At 37.4% G+C, this 18,604-nt stretch overlaps 1 protein-coding gene across 8 annotated transcripts in view; it reads right to left on the bottom strand.

The window, feature by feature from the left end:
* CTNND2 (catenin delta 2) overlaps positions 1-18,604 on the bottom strand; it is a 640,288-nt gene that overhangs the window by 148,606 nt on the left and 473,078 nt on the right. For all 8 annotated transcript variants that reach the window (XM_038129852.1, XM_038129853.1, XM_038129848.1 and 5 more), the window contains one exon: positions 16,511-16,643. In XM_038129852.1, the coding sequence (XP_037985780.1) occupies positions 16,511-16,643 (133 nt within the window). The remainder of the gene's footprint in view (positions 1-16,510; positions 16,644-18,604) is intronic.

Raw genomic sequence — 18,604 nt, 5'->3', positions numbered from 1 at the left:
ACAAAAAAAAGAGGATCAGAGGAGAAAGATTAACAATATTAACAAGGCTGAGTGAATCTGTGCTGTGTTGTTTCTCATGACTCTCTTAATCCATGGATACCAGTAATTTCTGAAAGCTATTTTCCTTCCTTTTTCTCACTGAAAATATTTTGTGTACATCTTTGGAAGACACTGTTAGAGAGCTGTTAAATATCGAGCTGTGATTAGGAATCTATGCCAATCAAAGTGAAAACTGAAAGAAGAGAGATTACATAAATTTTGTGGAAAAAAACCTATTTCCATGGAAGAATGCATCTTCCTTCTTTCATCTAAGGAATCATGTGTTTTCTTTTACCAGGATATTTTCAAACTTTCCTTTGAGGTTGGCTCTCTGCCATTAATGTCACTGTCTACTTGCTGGCCACAAGCACTTGACCAGCCCCATTGATGCCAAAACACAGGCAGATGGGACAGGAATAGGTGCCAGACTCGCTAGTATACAGATTGATAAAAGTGCACTCATGTCAGCTTGATGACAGAGTCTTCTCCTCTGGCATAATATGAAGTTTTTTTACATTACATCTGAGAATACGTACTCGCATCCACACTATGAAAATAAAATTTAGATTCAAGAAGGGGTTCAGGCTGCTACTGGAAGCAGTGAAGATGTCAATTATGTTCCTAGTAAGGACAGCTTCCATGCCCCATGCCAAAAGCCTATGAGAAATTAATTTATCTGTTTCAAGGCTTATCTTTGACTCAGTGGTGTTTACCCCAAGAGTGGACTGTTAGACACTTAACCTACCAGGAGTTACACGTGACCAGCCTGAAGCACATGTGCTGATAAAAACAAGTCAATAAGACATCAACAATATGTCTAAAACTGTATCTATATATATATCTATATGCTTGATTACTGTAAGATTTTAGCATATGAATACTTGATAGCTTGCTTTCCCAATTCAATACAACAGATTGTCTGAATGTGTGGAAGGAAACGAAATGCAGGATGTGAAGGGTATGTAGATACTTGGAATGTACAGGCACCTGTTTCTGAGGACATCTGCTCAGTGGCTGTCCAGCGTATAAACGGAGATGAGACAGGAAAAGTAATAAACCACGCTGATGTACACAAACCCTGCAGAGCAAGGGACAATACCAAAGACCAGGTCTGGGAGGTCACTGCGTCACTGCTCAATGGGCTGCTGAAGGAACCACTCCAAGGCTTGAAGAGGTTCAGCCTGAGCTTTGTTAACTGGTAAAGTGGGCACAGAGGCAGGAACCTCTGTGGAGGAATGGAAAGGTCCTACGGTAAAGAGCATGCTGATGGGATTGTGGCGGTGTGCCAGACTCAAAGGATGTTTAGCAGAAGGGCAAAGATAGGAAAAGGAAGTCATTCCAAATGCATGGGGGAGGAACAACATGAGGAAATAGAAAAAGGGCATGATGAAAAGGATTGGTCATCTGTAAGTAAGTTGTGCTTCAGAATGCGTGTCTGGTCACACCCCTCACTTGAACACTGCACTCTGTTTTACCTTCTTATTAATCCTAATTGCTAACGATGGCATAACACTAGTAAACCTTTAGCTGGAATAGCTGAGAGGAACAGGAGATGTGGGAAAGAGCTATCAGAGACATTGTGGATCTCAAGGAAAGATACCAGTCAGACCAGAGTGAACAAAATGTAGGTGAGCGACCTCTCTTCATATCAAGCAATGAGAAATCTGGCCCTGGAACCTGGCTATTGCTAATGGCTTTGCAACAGCAGAAGCAAAGTTAAAGCAAATAGATATTATCTGTTTTGAGTCTCACTAAGGTTTTGAACCCAATTTTGAAATATATTCTTTGAAATCTGTGGAGTGAAAATTATTTGATTCCTCCCAGCAGCAAAGAAAAGAAGCAAAACCTTTTCTTTCAATCACTGCATAATGGAAATTGCCTCTTGCATCCTTCAGAATGCTAAAAAAATTAGAGCTAGAGATACAAAAAGAAAAGTGAAGCTTCAAGTTTTAAACAGTTTAGCCAAAGACTGTTAGATAATGAAGTATTCCAAAACAGCCTAAAATACTTCTGCAACAGAAAACAAAACACCCTTCCTCTTCTATTTATACTCAGCAAGTGGGTATCTGAGATATTGTTCAAATTTTGCTGGTAGGTATAACTGAAACATCCTTTTCTGCATTTAATTCTGAGTACCCTGCCTAACAAAGTAAAATATAATGGAAACAGAAGAGAAGTAGGAATAGGTAAAAAAAAACCTGTTAGACTGACAGTGATAAAGTGTGCTGCTAAAATAATGCAAGCTCCTCTTCCCAGTAAGACATTAAGTGTTCCACTATTAACAGCTCCACATTCCTAATTCAAAGATTAATTCATGGTTAGATGCATATTTTCCACATTTTTCTTAATAATCACTATTGAGTAACTCTTCATCCAGAGGAGGTGAAGGAAATCTAACAACAATCAATCATTTCTACACATCATAGATATTAATTGCCAGTTTAACTGACGTAACACACTGCATCATCTGCCACTTATTCTGTGACATTTCTGCTATTAAGAAAGCATGTTTTAATATATCAAAATACACAGACTTAAACACATGGAACTATTTTTAATGCCACTCTGTTACATATAGAACAGAACTAAAAAATAACTGTCTGCTAGCACAGGTGATGTTATGTATCCAATAAAAACTGAATTAAAAGGACAATTCAGTTTAAGTCTGATTCTGGAAATAATTAATAAGAATTGGTTTTAATGTTGTTAGATACTGGTTTTCCAACCAGCAGCAAGTGCTAACGACTTCACGTGTGAATGGATTTTGAGCAACTCTGTTCCACCAGTGCTGGAATGAGAAGCTACAAGAGCCAAACCAAATTCCCAAAAAATTTTAAATGGTAGCGGGCTGCGTAGTGAGACACTCTTTGACTACAGCCACCCTCTTTTTCTCAGGCTCACTGTGAGCTGACTGGTTTGGCCACACGGACCAGGGCACCGCAGCAAAGGCCAAGACGGCCGCACAGCAACATGACTGCACTGACTGTTTATCCACAGTATCCATGAAATTATTATATTTCTTCATGTTTTTACCGCAGTTACAAATTCTCTCAGTTATTTCTCTTTGCCTTGTTTACATTACTAAAATGACTTCCCATCTAAGAGGGAAAGAACCACACTGTTTTTTTGCAGAAGGGTATGGAAGACAAGCAGCCCCACTGCTAGCTAGTTTCAGAGAGCTGACTCCTAGAACTTGAAATGGATGTGGAAGGGAGAAAACAACTCATCAGAACAGAATATTGGAATAATATTTAGTGCAGCACATCTCTTAAGACAAATATACTGGTTCAAAATTTAAGTCTTCTCCATTATTTCTTCTGATGTGCCTATGGAACAGCAGGTAGACAATGCAAAATCTGTACATTGCAAATGCACATGAGATTTATTACAGACAAATTTACCTGTAACATCACGGGGTAATTTAGCCTCATTAGTGAAGTAATTTGCTACAGGTTTAAAAAAGTGCTGAGCAATTTCAGCTGAAAATAGAGCAGAATGTTATGCAAATTGCTGCATTAGCTCCAAAGTCTAATTTGTTTAAGGAATCTAAATCAGGGTTTGGATGAAGATCCCATTTAAGAATGGCTTTCCCATTAGGACTTTTTAGATCAGATACAAAGGTAACATAAAGGCATATGTAAATAAATTAAACTACCAGTGTATATACAATGTTCTGCTTAAAATGAAACAAGAATCATTCCCTCTGTGTTAAACTGCACTGAGTGGAGAAGGACGGGGATCTTTTTTTCTGTGTCTATAGAAACCAGGTGAGTGTTTGGTGGAAAGGTTGTGTGACGTGAGGATGCAAAAGCATGGGATCAATACTCAGGAGATTTTTTTTCGGGAGTGGGTATCTTATTTCTGTTACTAAGTACAGATTTTTTTTCCCCTGTGTCTCTTAAGTGACCTCTTTAGATCTTGGGATCTATGTCTGGGGTTGACAGAGGGTCAAAACCATTTTCTGAACAGGAGGAGACTCAAAATCATGTTCTAAAATTGCTCTGAGAAAGTATGAATAAATGTGTTGCTTTCTCAGTCAGTACGCCTTAATGTATTCTGCTCTGTGACACATTTTGTTTTTCATGCTCGGTAGGAAGGCTATACCTATCATAAATCAAAGTTTTCATGTGATTTGAGATTTTACAAAAAAAAAAAATCCCTGGGCAGGCATGAGTTACCTATGTAAAGCACTTTAATGCTTTCAAAAAACATTACATTTGAAGGACAATACAAGTATCCTACTCTAATCACGAAGGGGTAGTGGGATCTTCCAAATAACGCTTCTAACTGCAAGCACAGAGCTGACCTTTAGTGCTTGTCTGACTGAGAAGGCATCAGAAAAACAATTTTCAGTCCCACTGTTAAAAGCCATATCTCCTGAAATTAACAGATTGGCACTGACCTAGATTATAAACTGAGGAACACACATAAATATGATAAAATACACACATGCCAAAGCCCTCAGTAGGTATTTTAACTACTTGATATGGATTCAGGGTCTTTGTTTTTCAAAAAATACACAATGCCAAAGAAGGTTCAGCAGCGTGCACTTCACAGACAGTGCAATAGCAATATTAATTTAGGATGCAAAGACATTGGCATTACTCAACCAATCAACTGATTTAGTACTGTCTGACATTAAATGAAAAACTATGATTAACACCAACGGTTTGGATCATTTACTTTCCGGTATTTAAAAATGATTAAGTATCTATTTGAGAATGAAGGTTTACATTTATTATTGGTGAAAAGAACTGACATATATACTTCAACTAAAAACATCCTGGTATTCCTATAAACAGATATCTAGTGAAGTTTAACAATATAAAGAAACTTCTTTTTTTTTTTTTTTTAAATGTAAAGCAAAAGTAAGTTTTTTAGAGATAGCAGTATGTCACTTCAAATATCTTAACAGCAACAGAGGACATCACCTGAGTGATAGATGAAAATTTCTGAAGCTGTAGTTCACTCTATTCACTTAAGGATATAATAAATGGGATTTAGTCAATGTGAACACAAACAAGACCAAAAAAATTTTTTTCCAGTCATTTAAGCCCAAACAACAAGACAACTCTATCTGACATTTCAGCTCTAACTGGAAATTCAAGAAGCTCCTTTTTATTGATGCTTGCTGTAGTTACCTCAGTTTGCCTCACAGAATAAACAAAAGGCCTCTTCTCAGATTAAAAACACATTTACAATTTATTATGTCAAACATCATACCTGATGACTTCTGCTCACAGGACATTCTATACTGTGATTTGAATGTGAGGTGCTCTCCTCTTAGAAATGATGTATTTATCCTTCAAAGAATCTCTCAGTCACATGAGAATTTCCTGTCCTGAAGTATTTTGGGAGCAAGCTACTCCCTCAAGAGCTAATGAACGCATTCTAGCATCACCCCTTCTTGGAAGGAAGTTTTGCTAATAGAATCCCAGGCACATAAAATTTAAATTTTTGTCTAAGTTCATAAAAGCAGGCTAGAACCTGCAGTTTAAGAGTTTCAGTGAAGCAGAAAGCTGCACTGCAGAATCCTTCCTCAATATCCCCATTTACATGAGTTTTATAAATGAAGTAAAAGTCAGCACAAGTAAACACCTGCCTCACAGCTAATACACTTCGTATTACCCACAGATCAATATGCAAAACTTTATATATATACACATATATAAAATTATGTATTCTATAATAAATGAGAGAATGTGTGTATAAATACATATATATATATATGTGTATATATATACATATACACATATATATATATATATATGTACTGGTTTCAAGGTGGGCATTTCTGGTTTAGAGCCTTAGGTGTTCCTATGTCTCTAAAAACCTGTGCCTTCTGCTGCCACCATTCTCAGTAGCTTAGTAACAGCCATCTCTTTGTATTTTTAAACACATTTTGAAGATCAGCTGACAGTCTTTACCTTAAAAGTTTCATTTGGCAGGTCCTTTTTATCAGGACTATGATTTTCTTTATTGAAATCATTTTGCTGCCAACCTTTTTAGTAGAGATATGTTGAGAAAGCACCAAATTACAGATATTGATATCAATCTAGGTTATTTTTATTTCTATATATAGTGTGCAAAGTCTTACCATGGCTTGCTGGATGATGAGAACAGTAATAAAAAATATGCTCTACAATAGGAAAGTGATCCTCTGCATTCACACATCAGTCTAATAAATCAGAGAAGCAATTGGCAGGAGAGTTATGAACAGAAAGAAATCCATGGCATACACAGTAGTGCACTATACTGCTCGAAAAAGCTGCAAATATATTTATTACCCATTCAAAATGTCATACTACCTATGTCAAATGACACTGTCTTTCAGTGAATTCCCCTTCTTTCCCTACCACCGAATATTTTCAAATAAAAATATAAAGCTTTTGCAAATATTTTGATACAACTATGACATGCTTTCCTCAGACCAGTGGAGAGATGAACAGTACAGTGAAACCTTCTTTCTGTGTCTGCTGCATACGACAGAATGTAGCACAAAGGCATTCATCTTGCACACACAATACTGCTTTTTTTTCCTCTTCTAACTGCATGAAACGCATTTTCACATCTGAATTTTTTTGCTTATCAAATTCATTGCCTGAAATTCTTTTCTAGGTGCTTATTCTGGCTGCCCAGACATGAAAAAGATAGAAACTTTAGCCAGTATTCCCATCTCCAGTGAGGCAGACACGTAGGAGTGAATGATAAACCCAAATAAACAGGGAGTCTAGACAGGTTCTCATGTAGACTCACTCCCTTCAGCCTGCAAGAAGACCAAAACCAGGAGCCTAAACAGCAGCAGAACAGAGATCAAATTCTGCATCCCAAAGATGTTTGTGAACAGCTTCTACCAGCTTCCACTGTAGTGAATAAACAGGTGAGTCCAAAGATCAAAGTTGCAATTATCCAAATAAAACACGGACATTTGTTAACTAATATTACCACTTCAATATACATAAAATTTTGGCTCACTTTCACTCTAAGTAATTGTTGCTCGCTATTACTATCATAGAAAAACCTTAGAGAGAAACTTCTTGGAAGCGTGGGAAAAATACTGTCCTTTTGGTTATTCCCTGGAGAGGGAATAACTGGTCAGTGGAAGGGGAGAAACACAAAAGCAGTATAAAGCAGTGTTGAGATGAAAACACCAACATACGCTCTCAATATTAAGCCCACAATTTTGTAAAATAATGTTCTAAGTCACCTTGTAAATTTGCTTGATTCAATCTCTTTTCAAGACGAGATGTTACAAAACAACTGAAAACAGGAAGGCAAGAAAAATGTCTAATTTTTGCTTACCCAGCATTAACTCAAAAAAACCCCAACCACAGCTAGATGTTCCATTACATTTATGAAATAATACACTCTTAGTTACTTCTTTTTAAAATCATATCACTTTACATGACTCAAGCTTTTTTTCCAACAGAAATAATTTTGAAATGTGAAGGCCATAAACCCAAGGCATTCATCAAGATCCTTAGCAGAGCAGAGGATTACAAGACAAGAACTGGCCCCAGCAATCTGCCACTACTTTGTTGCGCAATCTTCAGTTAACCACCCAACTTAGCATCCTAAACCTGCCCTTCCCCCTTATAAGAAATGTTATTCCTGTGGGGCTTGTCATTAATTCATTTATTGAACAAATGGAGCATTTTCCTAATCTTAAATCAAGTGAAATATATGCCAGGTACACAGTAAATCATTATTATAATTCAGGCACAGTATCTTGATGATGAAATCAAGAATAACCTTGGTTTAATGATCCCAGAGGGATCCCAGAGTGTAAAATGCCACTTTAGTGCTACAGAAAGCACATATTATGGGGACACAGCACAGCACTCAGTGAAAGTCATTAATACTCAGTCTCAATCAGTGTAAAGACTGTTCAGAAAACAGAGATGAAAAGAGAAATATCATCTCTCATCAGAAAAGAGAACTATACTAAAATGGTACTGTATAAGTAAGATGGGAAAAAGAAACACAGAAATGCATTCAAAATTGCTTTTGAAAGCAAGACCGTCAGTGTAAGATTTAAATGCCAGATAGAAGGTACACTTATATGCTTTTTTCCTGTGAGAAAGTGAAAAGGCTTACTACTTTATCATTTTTCTGGAAGTTACCAGCAAAATTAAGACAATACATTAGCAAGAAAAAAATAGAGTGATATACTTTCATAATTATTATTTAGTAACTCAGTGTTGGTCTCTGGACCGAGAAACATAATTACAATACTTTATGTGAAGTGAATAAAACTGGATTTTTATTAGCATTGCAATTAACAGCACTCATATTTAGATGGCCTTAACAGTGTTAACACAGACTATTGTGTCAAGACCCACGTAGCCATTTCTGCCTTACCTGTTCTAGTTAATATTAAAGAGAAAAAATTTTCAGCCACAGGCTTGCACTATATGCAAAACTGAAAGAGGAGAGAGGGTATCATGGAGATGGCATGAAGGGACAGCCAGAGCAGACATATGAGACACTTCAAACTGGCACTGTAGTTACTGAAATGCTGTCATATAAACTCTCTTGTACACCTGTCAATAGAGAAGAGCTTGAAGCACAGATATCACTGCTTTGCTCAGGAGAAACAAACCATTTATATCTGCCTGTCTTAACACATAAAGAGAATTCAAGCTACTGACTGCTGGAATGAATAAAACTGAAGGGAGCAGAGTGATCACGAGTGGTTACAGAGTGCAGAACATGGGATCAAAAAAAAAAAGAAAATCAAAACCAAGTAGATGGGCTAGTCTACTACTAAATTTTATAAAAACTTTCTGTGGAAAGAAGGTGGGACAAGCCATAGTCAGCATATATCCAAGTGATGGGATTTTGATCATGTGAGAATAAAAGGACATAATTTCTACTTCAAACAAAAAGTGGACTCATCTTTCAGCTATCCCAGGTGTTTTAGATATCTTCCAATGGGACAGGGGAAAAGATATCTTCAGCCCCTCTATCTCACTTCAAATTAGTGGGACTGCAAGAATATCACAAGATGCACGATGCCAGGCAATCTGCCTGCTCATGCAAAGTGATGGAATAGGAAATTCCTTGTTTTGCTCTGACAAATTAATTCCTTGGTTTGCTTTCCTAGTGTGTGTGGCTTTTTCTCTCCTTATTAAACTGTCTTTATCGCATCTCTTGAGTTTTTTCCTTTTCATTTTTTTCATTCCTCCATCCCACTGTGGGGAAGTGAGCGAGTGGCTGCGTGGGGTTTAGCTGCTGGTTGGGGTCAAACCACGACAGAGGAACAGCCCACCAAATGTTTTCATCCTGAAGCCATGTAGGAGTTTATATTGACAGGTTGTTGCCAACTTAGAACCCTTAAGGAAAATAAAAGGAAATAATAATAATAATAATAATAATAATAATAATAATAATAATAATAATAATAATAATAATAACAACAAATTTAACATCCCCATTTACAAGAGTGCCCATCGTCATGCAGGGCTAAAAATGGGCCACGCGTTTGAAACTCAGTCAGATGCTTTCACTATAAACCCTTTTTATTTCAAGTACATTCATGTGTACAGCTTTTACTTAACTCATTATTTGTGACACTATCAAATATTCACCCCTTTCTCCTCTCTGCCTGATGATAATGAAACATAAATATGTGGAGGGATGTTTTCCACGTCACAGCATAAGAGGAGTGTATTTGAGCCACAGGTATGCTAGAGAAAGCTACAGCAATGGATACGCAAATTGATCTAATTAATCATTCCTGTCACAGTTTGGTTTTGTAATTATCAACTCCCCAGTTGATCAAATGTCATTTAGTAATTACAGGTCAGTTATTTTACACTCAAAAGTTACTTCTCATGTAAGGTATTTGCAGTATACCAGAAATACTGTAACAGTGCAGCCTCTCTTGGCTGAAATGCAGTCTTTAGGTAGTTAAAAGGCTCTATGGAAAATGAACATTAAAATATAAATAAATTTTGAGGTAGAATGAAAAATGGCATTCCTCATTCTAAAGAACAAAAACCTTGGACAAAGTGGGACAAGAAGTAATCATATATCTATTTGTATGCCTTGTCTTTCCTTGTCTTACTGTGAAGAGTGAGACTCCCTGGTGGTGTTGATGGTTCTGAGTGGAAGTTACACCTAACTTTCTCTCAGTGTAAAATCATACCCTTGAATAACAAGATGGAAAGCCTTGTTGCAGAAACTATTTCAACAATGCCAACTAAGACAATTTACAATAGACAAATCAAAGGATCATTTCCAAAAATGCTTTGAGAGTAAAGTATAAAGAACCCCAAACAAGCAGCATTTTGTCTTTGAATATTTGACAGTAAATAACCCATCAATAAAATCTTTCAACCTTTACTGCAAAACTATATACCATCTGTTGATTGACTTCTTAGAAAACAAACCAGAGATCAGTAAGAACCTGAAAGGTAAGTCTTGTAAAATCATCAATGAGGCTTTAGAAAATAAATTCAAATACTGTTTCTGGGTATGCCACTGGATGCTGCTTTACTTCATTTAAGTAATTTCTACCAGTAAAAACTACACAGAAAGAGTATTGAAAATGGATTGCTTGATATCTGCAGAGATGAATACAGCTGCCCAGGGGAATGGGGGCATAGACCCAAACTGTACTGCAGTAATCCAAACACAGGTAAGTAAAAGCATGAACATCTTAGTGCTCATTTTAGTCATCAGGTACAGGCAAGCACCTTTTAATATAGAAAAAAAAATCATCACTACAATAGGAAGTTCCTTGTGAAGCCATTGAGAGAAGTAATTTCTCAAATTGTGAGGTTTTATCCATAGAGTTATTTTAACATATGAAAATTACGGTTATCGAAGTATTAACAAAATGTGTATGACCAAACAGGGAAGTAAAATTTCTCCAAAGATATACAGGTGTCTGCATGACAATGCACTCTCAACAAATGGTGTAGAGTCTCTCTGCAATTACTACATTACCTTTCAGTATCACCTGTGAGACACTTCTTTCATTTAGATGAAATACTATGCCTATATCTTCTTGTATGCAGAGATTAAAGGAGTTCTCAATGTCTTTAAAGGAAAACTGACAGGATCACCAGTGTACAAGCTACATTCCAGCCTCTAACCGAAGACATTTTAGAAGTAAAAGGAGAAGAGCAAGGCTATGTATGGGAAAGTGAATCCAGAACTATAATTAATTCTTAATCAAACACGTAGGGGGAAAAAAAGAACATCAAGTCATTTGGGTTAAAAAAGACCTTTAAGATCACAGAGTCCAACCATTAGCCCAAGTCCACCACCAAACTATGTCCCTTAAGTGCCACATCTACACGACCAGCCCCTTCACCTGCTGCCCTTCTCTAGACATGCTATGGCACTTTGATGTCCTCCTTGTAGTCAGGGGCCCAGAATTGGACTTGGCACTCAAGGTGCAGCCTCACCAGTGCTGAGTACAGGGGACAGTCACTGCACTACTCCTGCTGGCCACATTATTGCTGGTCCAGGCCAGGATGCCATTGGCCTTCTTGGCCACCTGGGCACACGCTGGCTCATGTTCAGCTGGCTGTCAATCAGCACCAGGTGGAGATCCTTTCCTGCTGGGCAGCATTCCAGCTTTTCCAGTAACTCTCTTCCCCAAGCCTGAAGCACGGTAGATAATTGTTTTCTTTGACTATCCTTATGGAAACAGAGGGGAATCTTGCAGAACACTGTAGAATTCAAATCAAGATACCCTCTGAGGATGATGTGAGCACTTCTAATCACCCTTCTGGATCCTTCAAATACTATGAAGATTTCTGTCAGTCAGCATGTCTAAAATCAACATTAAGGAGTGTTTCTCCATCACCCCATACTAAGTGCAAGTATTCCCTAGGAGAAAATCATGCTTGAATCAGGTAGGTGAGTATCCTTGATCATCAGGAATCCAGCAGTGCAATGGATGACATTGAAGTTACTACAACACTGCAACTATTTGTATTACATAGAAGATAAACGAGGGGCTAATGGAGTTTATGTCCACTGCCTGACATGTGAACAAGCAGGGTACTATGTTGAAAGGGTGCTGGGCACCATCTAAAGAACTCACAGAAGAAGATGTAGAAATACCTTTAGTTCAATGACAAAATGACTGTGAATGATGGGCTTCAACGAGTTGGGAAAAAAGATGCTTTCAGCGTGCAGTCACTCAGTTTTTACAACTCCATGTGACAGTGTCTGGACTGATACTCTTCTTCTGAAGGGATTTTATGGAAATGCTCTCCAAGATAAAGAGGACACTGTCCACTTCAGCAGTATTTATTAAGGACGAAAGGGAAGGCTTCAGGCAGGACAGTTCAGTAGTTGCCATTCTTTTATTTGGCATCTTTGAATTATTTTCCTGAGACGAGAATCTCAAGTGTTGTGACTTTGCTGGCAAAAATTAATTTCCTAGATTGAGGAAGGGAATCATTGGTGCCAAAACCCCTGAGTGAACTGTTACACCTCTGCAGCTGATGGCAGGCTGCCATTTTCCATGAGGGCAAAATGGTGTTGGCGTGTGAAACTGCCAACAATTCAATCCTTTTATATGGTGACCTCATGCAAAGGAGGAAAATGTCATTATAGGAAGAAAAGAATGCTGTGGAAGAATGAACCCTGTGTTTAATAGAATGTGGTCTTTTAAAGAAATTTTCTCTGCAGAGTATTTTAAAATGCTTCTCCTTTCCTATATCCCCTGTCTGTTCCTTCTTGGCATCCAGGAGCAGCTACTTTGGCCCTGCTCACAATCTCACCATTGTTGGTGTAAGAGCCTCTCCTGAGGAGAAAAATGCCATCTGAAAGGGTCTTCTTGTGCTCTTCTGCCTGATAGGCTTTTCATTTGCTTTCAAATCTCTGATCAAAACTTCTTCCCTCCTTCCCTTTTGCCTTTAAGTTACAGTCTTCATTGTTACCAGTGAAAGAATAATTTATATAAGAATTTACTGAAGTATTCTGAGATTCTCAGTTTTGGAGTTATTATGCCTAACTGTAATGGGCTGCCTGGCAATTTTTATAATCTTTATATTATGACTTCTGCCTCCCTGTGTTCCCTCTACTTATGTGAGACCTTCAGTGATGATTGGTCACTACTCAAAGGAAGATGAAAAATCTAACTATCATACAATAGCAAAAACAATCCAGTTTCTTCAACTCCATTCTAATGTCTGCTGCACCACCTAAGCACCCTGCACGGGGAATAAAGACACAGAATGAGAAGCACTACTGAGAACATGTATAGCACCTGCCTTGCACTCAGCAAGACTCAAGGAGACTCAGGAGTAGCATTTGTGAAAAACTTTCAGATTAGAGCAGCAGTTACAACTGTACTTTGAAATAAGGACTTGCACTGAATGGTTTTGAGCAGCATAGAAGTGGCAGCACCTGTAAGAAGTAACACTACTGTCTTTATCAATGGCCAGTGTTCATTGCATTTACCTATCGCTGTTCTGCTGTGATCAGAGCCAACGAAGGAAAAATAGAAATTCTTCCAGAAATACAAAACCGAATTCACTCCAGAAGCTGGGGTTATTCTGTGAGAGAGAAAATTACTTCTGATAACCTTAGCGTCCAGCCTGGGACATCTCCACATAAACAGTTACCAACTTTGTTTGAAGTACTTTAGGACAGAGAAGGGGATTTGCAGACCTCATTGCTACTTAAGACTGAGTGGGACATTTATGCTGATGGAGCAATAAAAGCACATTTCCAGTGACATCACCAAATTCATAAGCACACCTGTGATCAATGTGCTCTAGAAATAACACCTACCATAAAGAGCATAGTCAAGAAGGGAACAACAGTTCTAGTTTCCCTAGCCATGCATCAAACATTTTTGACTGAGCATCTTTTTTCCCCTCTTGAGGGGAGGGTTCAGAAGAAGCAAGGAGCAGTGTTCCACAATTCAGCCACAGAAACGGAAATATTTTAGAAGATTAAAAACATAATGGTAATACCATAAAAGATACTAGGAATCTCAGAAATGCATATAGTCACAACTGCTATTTTCTATTTCTGTCTAAATTTTAAGTGACACTCTTCCACAAAAGGAATGTAAGATAGGCCTTTGTCCTACCAAGTACATGAGGAGAAATTTGATACATATCCCACTAATTTATGATAGTAGGACAAGCCTGCCACTACAAAAAGAAAACAAGACTGAAACAATGGTCAGGTTTACAGGAAAGATCATTAATCATCTTTTTGGATAGGTGATACAGTATAAACATGTTTAAAAGAATAATAAAAAAGAAGTATTTCAGAACAGTTATTTCCAGAAACTCTGGATGAAATAGCCATTAATTACAGTGTGAGAATTCAATGCTCAATAGTGACAAAGGTAAGAGAACTTTTTTCCCCTGTCAGGTAACTTCAGAGTTAAAACTTTAACAACTGCATTACATTTCAAATTCAATACAACCAGGTAAACAAACTAAACTGTTGTAGAGTATTATTCTTCCTGTGCATGCATGATCAAGTGTACATTAAAGAGTAACACTTAAAAATTATTTAGTGAATTCCATTTGCCTTTTCCTCAGTGGCTGTCAGGCACACAAAATAGCAGCAGCTATTCTTTACTTACATGTACTTATACTTCCTTTCTCTAGGATTTGAAAGTCCACCAAGACAGTTTCTTATCTTTAGCCCAAGTCCTTTGCTATATTAAAGCTAGGTATTTCAACTGCCAAAGAGCGGTTTTCTCTGCTTCAAAAGAAGTTTTTGGAATTTTTTTGCTCTGTAATCTCAATAAGAGACTGTAAGGAAAATATGCTGTATCCTGGTGCTTTTTTCCTTGTGTCAGAGCTGGCAAGATTTCCTGCAACCATGTGCAGCAGGACTGGAATGCTGCTATCTTGAAGAAGGAATTCAGTATTAAATGTGGTCATTCTACACAGAGGAGAACTGGCCACTACACACAACTATAACACAAATACTTTGTAAAAAAGAGAATTTTGGTATCAGTTTCTATTATTTAGGTGTTAATTAAACTCATAATATGCTCAGAACGCTGCCTAGTGCTCTACTGTTGTATTTACCTACCTTCACCCTTCCACCTCATTAGCCTTAAGCCTACAAAGGCTGATGTCCAAAGGCTGCTGGGATGGGTGAGATCAACAATAATCAGACCCCTTTTTTCCTAAATGGTTAGCATCAGAAATTAAACCATCTGCCTCCCTGAAATGGGACAGTTACTTGAGGGATCTCTATCTATGGCTAACAGGAGCCAGCAGAGACTGTGCAATCAGTAAATTGCTCTAATAACTGAACTGCCTTTCTCAGAGATTTATCAGTTCTTTTACTGAAAAACTAATTTCTGAATAAGGATGAGAGTCGAGTACAGAGAAAGTACGCAGTTAACATTTTCAGTGATAGCTGTACCAGAGTTCTTTTCTCCAGTGCACAAACATTCCTCACTTTACATTAATGCAAATATTTCTTTTATATTATATCTAAGATGTTTGAGGTGATGTTTGCAACCAGTGCAGTTCTGCCAACACCAGCAGAGTACATGCTTATTCACAAAGGAATTTCCTGAGCATGAAAAAGCCTCCAAGGGAAGATTCTACAGTGGGATAGATCTATGGAGTGGGTTGTGCTGAGGGTGAGGAAGATGAAGACTGGCAAGGCAGCATCACTGCACAGTTCTGACAAACAAGCAGTAGCAGACCTTGATCTCAGTTTACCTTTACATTCTAGGCTAAAAGGTGCCAGTACAGGCACAGATTTATGGGCACACCACATGTCCCTGATTAGCAGTGTCTCAGAGAGGGCCAGGGGAAGCAGCTGGGGCTGGTAACAGCTTCACTCATTCAATTTTAATTGACTGCTGTGTGTTTGTCAGATCCCTCAGAGCTGCCTTCCTTCTGTTTAACTTGTGCCAAAAGCTGTGCTGATCCCATTAACCACAGGGAGCAAACAAGAAAGAAGTACCTGTCAGCTACAGGTACAGAACAAGCTCTATACTGATGTCTGAATAACATTTTAGATACAATCTGCACTGAATTCCAAGATCATAGACCAAAGAGCACCATTCAAGCTGCAAACAAAACCAAATTAAACCTATTCACACAATTATGCATTAAAGGATGCTCTGATTTAGAAATTTCTTGCTAAATTTTCATATTCTGTGTTTGTATTTAGTGTCTAGATGCCTCTCAGAGAACCCAAAGGAAATGCCCATATGTTTCAGAGAGATCAAGACTACACCACTAGCTGATTACTGAACAACTGTGATACAGTGTTTAAATAGTATGCAATCAATCAAACTATTCCAAAGAAAGTAAAACAATCAGTTACAACAGTATTTTATGCATTTTTTTTCATTTTGTAACAGTAACAAATGACTTAAGTGAAAGCTTCAGTAAAATGGGTCCAGGCATATATCCATGATGTCTCTTTTAAGTTTTTTAAAGCACACATAGATAATTGATGATAAATAGCAGACAGCAATACTGCTGGGAAAAGAGTTTATAAATCTTACCTCTGCTTTTATTTTATTGTCTCCGAAACAGAGGTGCTGTAAATAGGCTGCAGCATTCGACTGTACTGAGGGAAATTGATGCTGTAGCATCTGTATAACTTCTGGAAGCTCTGGATCCCGCCATCCAAACTCTCTGTGCGAAAGCAAATACAAAAGATTCATCAAAAATTCTGCTATTAGTGGATAACTGTGCCAACAGTTAGGTCAACAGAGAAGACAGAAATGTCTAAATAAAATCTTTTTTTCCCCCATTATTGTCAAAGCAAACATTAAAATCAAATATGAAGCTATTTGTCATTTTAAGCTGTACTTCTCTGGAAAAGAACTATACAAAGTATAACTAGAAGAAGTAACTTTGTGGAATTAGTTCTCTAACTGATTAAGTTTTCTAAATGAAAAGGGTACATGAAATCTTAATCTATGAAAAGAAAGAAAATGCATGCTCATATCACCACAATGGTTTGCTATGAAACACTAATTTGCAAAAAAGTCATTTTTACTTACTGCTGTCTCTACGCAATACCAATCACTATCTTATACAGAAAGCAATGACCAATTTTGTCTTTTGTTTGTTTTTTTTTTTCAGATACAGTCAATGTAAAACTCTTACATATTTCTGGCCCTACTTGAGCACTCAAGTCTTTGCACCTTAACCCTACAAAACATGAGCACCATTAGCATCACATAAAAGAACTGAATTCAAGTAGGCTGAACAAGTCCCAGTATGTATTATGCAGCTTCCAGACCTGAACTTTTAAAATCAATCTGTCACTTTGGGTGAATTTTTCCACTCTGGGTTCACAGGTAAAATCATTCATGGAAATGGCTTTGGACTTTGTGTCCCTAAAACCAGAGATACACACAGCCTCTCTACATGATACACTTAGTTACCATATGCCTTTCCCCCAAGAGCTTATTTTTTTTTGTGCCATATAAATATTTTGACCATCTTCCACTAGTGATACATTTTTAAGCTAAAAAAGGGAAATTAGGGAAACTAGGAAAAAGAGATAACTTACAAAAAAGTTCTCTGTTGCAGTTACCATGATCATCTGGGACCTCATTGCCAAAAAAAATCACTGGTAGACATGTTACAGACTCCAGCTATGATATTTGGACAAAATAATCCTGATCACCAGTCTCCTTCCTAAATTATAAAGATTTTTCTGCACTGAGGCCAAGTTTACGTCACTAAGGGGAATTCAGTGCATCTCTCCAATCTGTCCCAAGCACACTTTAAATACAACAATTCTCCACCACATTTCAGGAAAGGAAGATTTATTTTACAATAATAATGAATTGCTACAGAAAGAGGGATTGTCTGTTCTTTTCTCATGTGTGACATTTGCCAGATTGAGAGTTGTCACTACAGTTGTGTCTTCATGGAGATTCAGCATATGAATATGAGATGTAAAAAACCACTCAGAATTTCATTGGTTATTTCTCCTCTGCCAAAACGTAAGTTAACTCATAAATATTAGAATGCACATTAAACATTTAATACAAAGAAACCATCAAGATGTAGTAGTAAATCACATATGGACTATTCCAATGAATTTTTAGATGATACAGACTGTTGGAAATCTCTGCAAGAGATATTTGCATAGGTCCAAAAAGATTTTAACATTTAATTGATATTTTGAAAAGTTAGAGAACATTGTAAAAAGTACTAGGGAAGGATACAAACTTCAGTAGCAGAAGATTGTGAACATCACATTTCCAGCTTACCATGACTCTGTCAACAGGTGAAAAAGAAGAGATTCACTGGGCGCACTTTTTTAATGTTTGAATTGCTAGAGTTCATAGAAACCTGACAGGGCAGCTTCCTCTTACATCTGCTTTCTTTCAATTAACAATATTGACACTTCCTAACAGGTTCTTCAAACCTATTAGACCTGCATTCTATAGAAACAGCTGTAAACAAACCAAAGACATCTTCCAGATTTTTTGTTTAAAAAAAATAAGAAATGAAAGCAAAATCCAATAAACTAACTGAAGACAAATTATCCTACTTGTATTTCTAATTTGTTCTTATTTTTCAATCCTAGATGCCAAATGCAGGTGTGGGTATTTTGGAGATCACACAAGATACCA

The sequence above is a fragment of the Motacilla alba genome, chromosome 2, assembly GCF_015832195.1.
Source record: "Motacilla alba alba isolate MOTALB_02 chromosome 2, Motacilla_alba_V1.0_pri, whole genome shotgun sequence".
NCBI classification, from domain to species: Eukaryota; Metazoa; Chordata; class Aves; order Passeriformes; family Motacillidae; genus Motacilla; species Motacilla alba.
Note: the sequence above shows the minus strand (reverse complement) of the source record. Positions and strands in the feature narration are given on the sequence as shown.